This window comes from Falco rusticolus, chromosome 1, assembly GCF_015220075.1.
Source record: "Falco rusticolus isolate bFalRus1 chromosome 1, bFalRus1.pri, whole genome shotgun sequence".
NCBI classification, from domain to species: Eukaryota; Metazoa; Chordata; class Aves; order Falconiformes; family Falconidae; genus Falco; species Falco rusticolus.
In genome coordinates this window covers 6,900,910-6,909,391 of record NC_051187.1, presented here as the reverse complement: position 1 = coordinate 6,909,391, position 8,482 = coordinate 6,900,910, and the positions used below count along the sequence as shown (strand labels likewise).

The following is an 8,482-nucleotide window of genomic DNA, read 5'->3' as shown; positions in this document are numbered from 1 at the left end:
TTCACGTCCTTATTTTGCAGGGGTATAAATGATAAAATGAGGTACCTTGCAATAAATTGGACTGGCGTTCAGCTTCTGACATGTCTGGTAGCAGAGTCTTTATTGCGTTGAAGATGAAGGAAAATGCCTTCAAGAGCATAGGAAATGTTGTGCCTTTCTAGTAATTACCTTTAGATTTGGTTGTAACGAGCATCTCCACAACAAATTAATCTGTGTGAAAAGTATCACCTTCAGCACTTGAGCCCGAGATAAATACCATCTCTGATTTTGTAGGAAGACTAAGCGAAAAGCAAGTAGCTTATTTAAGTAAGTACCTCCTACGTGCTTTCTCCACACTGGCTTTGACAGCTTGACAGGCTTTTACTAGGTGTTAAAAATACACTGGCCCATGATTTTTCAAAGTTCTGTTAAAATTTTAAGAGCATCCTGTCCACTCTACAGTGCCACGTATCATCCCACACACACACACCCATCCCCTATGCGTCAAAGAATCAAAGAGATGTAGGTACTTGAAACAACTGATGTACTTTAATATAAGTGAAGAGTAGCAATGTCAGTTCAGTACAAGTTTGTAGTGCAAACAAAAGTTGTCCTTGGAAGAACAGTAAGTTTTGTAAACTTAGTTTCAGTTGTCATACCAACGGTTTATTGTTCAAAGAAAAAAAAAACCAACAAAAACCAGTTAACGTAACTAGTGTGCCTTAGAGTTTATCAAACTGCATAAAACATACAAAAATATTTCTCTGAATGCATAGACTTACTGTTATTATTACAGTCAGATCATGATTAAAGTTTTAGTTGTATCATGTTAACAGTTATTCTTGGTAGAAGCTAGAGCAAATAAAGCTTTTTTTTTTTTTTAAAACCAGCTGCTCCTGTAGCTGAATGTTTAGTAATTAGTGGAGGCAGTCTTTACACTGATTATTCCTAAACAAAGGAACTGAAAGGAAATTAAGATACTGTTAATTTTGAGACATTTAACGACTACTGTTTTTCAAACAGTTATTGCACATAATCTGAGCTAGCCTCCAAGCTATGCTGCAAAGATAAATAGAGAATTGTTAAAATCGAAACTCGCTTTCCTGTCCTACCAGAAAAACAAAGCGGGAGCCATAGTTAGGAAATTTTACTTCATACTGCGTGACACACAGTCTTGAGCTTACCAGGACTTGAATCAAGCTTTACAGAAGTCCAGCTCTGGAGAGAGAAGGGCCAGGACTGAGGGCGGGGAGTCAGCAGAGTTTAAGTCATGAGACATTTATGGAGCAAGCGAGAAAGGATAATTATTCTGAATGCACTAAGCAAGAAGTTTAAGCCTAAATAACTTGGTGTAAATCCTGAACCCAGAATCTAGCGTCTCTTCTGCTGGCGGAAGGGGGTTCTGTGTCCTTCTGATGGGTTTGCTTGTACTGCCCTTGCTTGGAGGAGCCACCCCAAGGGTAAAGCAGCTGTGCTGCCTGCAGCTAAGCCAGGGCGGCAGCCACACTCCTGCCAGAACAAAGGCGTTGATTGTACTGCTTACAGTCTGAATGTCAACACCACAATCCAGATCAACAACAACTACTGTGCACAAATTCTGCTCTAGCGCAGCCTAGGAAAGCAGGAGGTGGAAGGAAAATCAATACTGTTGGGGTGGGAGAAGCAAGCAGCTCATGCCCAGAAAAAACAACTCCTTCACCTCTCCACCCACCTCCTCCGTACCTGGTTAAGGTTTTTGGTGCAAAGGTCATCATTGTCGGTTTTGGTACAAAAGAAAACAAAAAGCCTGCTGAGGTGTAACTTTGCAGACTACCCTGTTAACAGGAGAAGCTTCAGGTTGTTAGTAATACTCCAGCAACGCTGTGACTTAAATACTTTGCTTTAATGATGACTTTTGCCATTCATGAAACCACAGATTGACGTTGTGTTACCGACTTGCTTAAATGCAAGTTAAGCAGTCTGTAGCTTCACCAGAATCTGGGTTTTGTTCCCCAAAAAATCCACTGAAAACACCTGGAGGCATTCAGCCCTTTCAGTATTGATCTGGCCAAAACTTTGGACACTGTAAAAGTGATAGTAGACTCTGCAACATGTAAAGTTACAGGTTATTTCTTTGCTAATGGTATAGGTTTCCAGTTTAGTATGGCTAATTAAGAGCATGGTACGCTCCTTCCAGTTGTGATACCTCGAGTATACCGTTGTGCTTCTCCTGCTCCTCTCACAGCAGAAACTTAACCACACACCCTCCAACTGGTTAGTCAGGGTGGGCCGTAAAGAAAATAGTTCCCTGACTTAACTGCACCGACTTGTGGTGTGAGTAACGCATAGTCTCCTCGCGCTGTCGGGAAAATAAATAAATGAAACTATGGCCACAGATCTGTAATACCTCCCAAGCTCCTGACACATAAGTGCGTTCTGTCGAAGGGCACTTGAGCTTGCTTTTGACTTAATTAAGGAGCAGTTAAGAGAGGCTTCCGTATTTTTTTTTTTTGTGGAGGTGAAGGGATGCCATCACTTAAGTTACAATATTCTCATATGGGAAAGAAACAAAATACTTAAATACGGACACTCTTACTCCACTTATTTCCAGTCCAGTGCAAATTTTTCCTCTGTCACTTCAGAGCATTAAATACATCCAGCCCAAGCATGCAAGACAACCCCTCTTGGTAAGTCTTTGTGAAGAAGGGGCAAGAGTTTTAAGGATTTGCAAGTTTTACATCTTTAGATGGCAACTGTTCATTGTATGCCAGATACCCTCTGATATTTTAACTTAATCAGAAAGTTTAAAAAAATACCTATACACACACACACACCCCCATTTCCTGAATCCGTCTTCCATGAGTCTTATTTGGTCAAAGAGTGGGAGTACTCAACATACTTTTCGTATCGATAATTAAGTCTTTCCTGCCCTCTGTTGCCAAATACAACCAATAAACTTCATTTACATACACTGGAAGCATGTGATTTTAGTAGACAAATGAGGTATCCCTTATCTGAATACAGTATCAAGTAAAAAAATAAAAGCAAAGGGGATATTAAATACAAAAGATAAACTATTAGTTAAAATAGTAACCCTAACAATAACTTAAGGTTTTACACACACTTAATTCGCTGCCTTCAAAAGGCAGCAGCACATAATGACCAGGTTTTCATACCCCAGGTGCATCTAGAAGAGTCTCAGTATGTCAGCTTTGATGCTCTGCTGTTGTAGCACGGTCTCTCAGTCAAAGTTGATGCAGCATTTCTGAAAGGAGAGCTGTCACTTTTCACAAGAACTAATTCCAGCTCTTGGAAATCCTGAAGTCTGGCAACATCCTTGTCCTTTAAAAAAAAAAACACACAGAACGACGCATTGCTTCTAAACATAACTGGTTATTATTATTCGTAATAATAGCTAAAGGAAGTAACACTAATTCCAGGGAGGTCACACCCAATGATAGGAATAAATCATGAAAGAAAAAAACCCCTACCAGTATACACTTTCTCTTTCAAAGCGTGTTTGCTTCCCCCCCCTCCTCCTCGAGCTGTACACTTTTTCCTCCTTGAGCCTCATTAAGATGTGACTGTGTGTGTGCCCGTCACTTAACTAAGAGTCGTGACCAAATACATTTAATTTACAGGCCTCCAGAATAGGTATTTTGGAACAGAAGAGTACGTTCATTTGTTTGGTGCATCTTTAGACTATTCACATGCCAATTTGTGGGTTTTTCCTCTTACTATTTGTCCTTTTTAGGCAAGCAGTGAAGTAGTATATGGCAATTATGTTAAAAGCACACTGAAGCACTGTTTCTGATACATTTAAAAAAAAAAAGCTGTAAGTTTCACGTGCTTCAGGAGCTGGAAATACCCTGCCTGTTTTTGACAAAGATATTTTAAAGTTATGATGAAGTTGTAAGAAAAGTCCAACATCCTTTTGAATTTGTGAGCTTCAGTCAGTTTTTGGTTTTTTAACACCACTGCGTTTTGCCAACCTTTTTACAAAACCACCTTTCTGATGTCTGCAAGATATCTGCAAAATGCAAAGCCAGATTAAGCTCCGATTTCAATTCTTACCTTTCTTACTAGTGTGTTCGGTAATTTTCTGATCTTCTCTACTTGTTCTGGATTAACGCCCAGTTCACAGCAGCTCACTCTCAGCAGATCTCGATAGGTCAGTTCCTGTCTGTCCAGTTCAATTTCAATGAAGTCATTGTCTCTGAGGTTCTGGACTCTCACCTTAAGCACAAGTTCTGATTGAAAAAAAGATTTAAAGGGTTTTTTTCCTCAAAGAGAAAACAGGGTTTTTTTGAGAAAAAAACCCCAACAAACCAACCCAAACCTAACACTAAAGTAGTTACCATTATCTTTTGAATTCAGATTTTATAATACAATGCCTATTACCTCATTGAGAAATACCGTGCATTTAATAGAAGCTTCCACTTGAACAGCAGGAAACACACAGCGGAATCATTTTACAATGTTTAATCTGTCCAGTCACAAAGGCAAGTTGTTACAAACTACCAGAGATGCATTCGATGCTATATAATATGGTGCAGAATTCAAATGTTTATGTTGCTTGGACTGATCTTTCCATCGGTTTGCATATTACCATGTTTAAACTACAGTGGAACAGTTATTAGCAGAGCAGAAAAAGAAGTTCTGGGTGCTCTTGGCCAAAGAATGCAACATCTCTGCCCTCTATTCCACTTGAGGCTGGAAGTGGAGTGATTCTTTAACTTCATCTTTCACCCAGTAACAAAACCAGGGAACAGAATACGATGGAAGGACGGGGAAATTACACTTCATTACCTTGCATGTTATACGGGAAAGTTCCCGTAAAGAAAAAGGGCTGAAAGGCTGGCGCGGGACCAGTGGGCGAGCTGTCGGTTTGCAGAGGCACAGCCTGCTTGGATGCCGCTGGAGCGAGCAGCCCTGGGCTGTGGGGCAGGGGCGGCTGGCAGGCGGGGCCGTTGCGGAGCGCAGGAGGGGTGCCCTGTGGTGCTGCGCTGGCTGCTGACGGGGCGGGCAGCTGTTCTGCAGCGTCTAGAGCGGGACCGTCGTCTGCGCTGTTGCATGATGTATGTGTGCATATGCTTTCAACCTGAGTTGCTGATGAACGAGGACTAGTTTCGCCCTGGGAAGCGGATGAGATGGAAGCACTTTCATTCTGGGAATCTGCCAAGCCGTCTGGAATGCCTTCTTCGGTGTAAACATAAGGGAATGCTGGGCTGGCCAAGTAGTTTGCAACAATTGGCAAATTTAAATCCTTCCTCTCTTGACATTCAGTTTCTTCCTCTGTTAATCAAGTTCAAAAATGGGGGGTAGGGGAGGGAGAGAGGGGGAAAAAATACCCCACGTTATCGGATTGATCTGTCTCATTTTGAATATAGTTCTATTGTGTCTTAAAACTACATCACATTCTGAGGATGGTACTAAGGTATGGTAAGCATCTAACACCTGGGAGGTAATTAGCTGCAAACCCAAAGAAAATGTCTACAAATTTCTACAATGTATTTTGTTTTTTGAAAGCAAAGTGGGGGGAAAAAATAACTGTTGATGGATACATAATTTCTAGCAGCATTAACCCAGCATTTTCAAAGGAACCGGTAGTTCTTCACTTAATCTCATTTTACATTGCTTTTAATAACACTGCTGTAAATGGCTTATTATGACCCATGCCAACAAATTAAACAGTATTTCTTCAGGTAAGTGACTTTAAATACCCAAGCCAACCCTCCTCTTGCTTAAAAGCACAGCAGTAAATGACATTCTCGCCAGACTGAGGATTACAGGACATTAATGCCAATGTCAAAGCAGTCCAGAAAGGTCTGCTCAATAGCACTACGCTCCCAGAATAAAAACCATTTAGGAGAATATAAGCGATACGTGTTTATCCCCCAGGAAACAGGAAAGCTTAACCAATGGAACAGCAAGGCAGCTACGAACAGAGTTCGTTCACATGCACTTGGACGGTTTAGATGTTAAAAAGAGACCATAAGTCATTTGCCATGAACTAAGTCCCAGAGCTGAGCACCTTGCCCAAAATAAAACAAAAATGCTCAAAGAACATGCCATTCCTTCAGTTATCACTGTTGTAACCCTAGTCACAATTTAGCTGTAACTTCATTTAAGGTAACCGTGCACTGTTGATGTAAGAGCATATTGTAGAGAGCAATTTAAGTGCAATTAGCAGAAGCTAGAACATAATTTCCAAAGGTGAAACACTTAAAAACATTAACCTGCGGCACAGCACCTAGATGCTGATAGAAATAGGGACTGGCAGCGTTTGGGAGTGTCATATCCGACTAGGTTTGCTGCGTGCACGGGAAGTGTAAGATCAGAGAATTACAGGGCAAAAACAAACCACACTGCGATCGCAGTATAACAAAACGCTCAGAAGCCACTGCAGCTGAAACGCTGCGGTTCCGAGTGGATGGGTAAGATTTCTTACGGCTGGCCAGCAGTCATTGCACAGCTGGGCAAGCCTCCACCGGCAGCCCTCACACTGGCTTCTGCTGGGTGACAGCAAACGGGACTGCAGCAGCACGGTCCCCAACGTAGGCAGCTCTTCAGTTTCTTGGTGACACTGCTGGGAACGAATGGCCTTCCCACCGAAATCCCCGTTTGCCTGAGCACGAATTACGGTTATAAATCGGAGCTGTCTAACGAGACGGCCCAAGCCAAAGTTTTGCCAACACCTACTACCTCGGATAAAAGCACTAAAACCGCTTTAGCCTTTCGACCGAGAGCTCTAGGCGACTTCCAGGCACGGTACCTCCCAAAATGCTGCGGATGTCGGCGCGGGAGCTGAGCTGGGCGGCCCGCTGCCCCTCTGCCGTCAGGGCCCGCGGGTCCGCGCCGGCGCTCAGCAGGCAGCGCACCACGGCGGCCTGGTTCCGCTTGCAGGCCCAGTGCAGGCAGGTCCTGCGGGGAAGGGAGGGAAGGGCAGGGAGGGCAGCGGGGGGTGCGGGCTCCCGCCGTCCCGCAGCCCCGGCCCCCCCGCGCACCCCCGGCCCCGCGGGGAGCGGCGGCCGCTGGGGGGCAAAGATGGCTCCGTCGTTGGGGTCAGCGGCCGCGGGCTGGCAGCGACACCCGCCGGGGCCTGCACCGGGCACCGGGCCCCCCGCTGCGAGCGGCGGGGCTACCGCAAGGGCTGCGGGGCGCGGGCCCGGCTGCGGCTGGGACCCTCTTTAGCGCTAAACCTCGAGCCTCCCGGGAGTAGCGCTTCTTTTTTTGTAACTAGGAAAGCTGAGAGGCACAACAGCGGCGGCCTCACGGCGGCTCCCCCCGCGCCTGGCCAGGGGTGCCCAGGGGAGGCCCCAGCCCAACCCCCGGTGCGGGGCCGGGCCCCCCGCAGCCCCCGGGCCCCCCGCAGCCCCCGGGCCCCCCGCAGCCCCCGGGCCCCCCGCAGCCCCCGGGCCCCCCGCAGCCCCCGGGCCAGCGCCCGTGTGTGACCCGCCTCCGCCCCGGCCCCGGAGCCCCGCAGCCCCCGGAGCCCCGCAGCCCCCGGCCCGGCCGCCCGTGTGTGCCTCCCCCCCGCCGCTCCTCACCAGCCGTTGATCTCGTTGCGGGAGTTGATGTCCGCCCCCGCGCCCAGCAGCCGCCGCACCTCCGCCACGTCCCCCAGCGCCGCCGCCTCCCGCAGCCGCTCCTCCAGCTCCCGCGCCTCCGCGCCGCTCATCGCCGACACCGGGGCGCCGGGCACGGTCTCCCCGCTCCTCGGCCCGGCCGCGGCGGCCGCTGCAGCCCCACCCCGCCGCGGCGGGGCCGCCGGAGCCCGTCACGATGCGGCGAGGGGACGGCGGGCCGGGCGGCCTCCTTCAGCGCCGCGCCGCCGGGCCCTCTGCGCCCCGCCGCCCGCCGCCCCGGCCCTCCGCGCCGCCCGGCGCCCTCACGGCCGCCGCCATCTTGTGCCCGGGGCCGGGGCGGGGTGCGGACGGCGCAGGGGCTGCCGCGGCCGGGGGCCTCCCGGGGGAGCGCCGGGGCGGGCCGCGCCGGGCCGCGGGGCAGCCGGGCCGCGGGGCCCCGGCGGGGTGAAGCCGGCCAAGCCGAAGCGTCTCCTCCGCAGGGCCCTTCCCGCCCTGCCCGGCTGAACGGCCCGAGCGCTGCGCGGCGGCCGGCGGGGACGCGGCCGCCTTCAGCCCTGCCCGCCCGGGCCAGGCTGCGGCCCCCAGGCCGGGCGCTTGGGGCTCAGCGGCCGCGGGCTGGCAGCGACACCCGCCGGGGCCTGCACCGGGCACTCCGGCCCCTGCCCTCCTACTCCCGGCCACGGCCCCGCTATTCCCAGCCCCGGCACCGCTGTCCTGGCCCCGGCATCCCGATTCCCAGCCACGGCACCTCGATTCCCAGCACCAGCACCCCAATTCCCCGCCCTGGCCCCCCCCATTCCGCACCCCGGCACCCCGATTCCCTACCCTGGCACCCCAGTTCCCTACCCTGGCACCCCAATTCCCCGCCCTGGCCCCCCCCATTCCGCACCCCGGCACCCCGATTCCCTACCCTGGCACCCCAATTCCCCGCCCTG

General features: G+C 49.8%; 1 protein-coding gene across 1 annotated transcript; it reads right to left on the bottom strand.

Moving 5' to 3' along the window:
* Positions 1-506: 506 nt before the first annotated feature.
* On the bottom strand, positions 507-7,882 carry LOC119156789 (ankyrin repeat domain-containing protein 40-like). Its single transcript, XM_037407109.1, has 5 exons — positions 7,509-7,882; positions 6,734-6,882; positions 4,768-5,253; positions 4,033-4,208; positions 507-3,300 (listed from the first exon to the last, which is right to left on the bottom strand). Exons 1-5 carry the CDS (start codon positions 7,637-7,639, stop codon positions 3,157-3,159), a joined length of 1,086 nt encoding a protein of 361 aa, XP_037263006.1. The 5' UTR covers positions 7,640-7,882; the 3' UTR covers positions 507-3,156.
* Between the last annotated feature and the right edge of the window lie 600 nt (positions 7,883-8,482).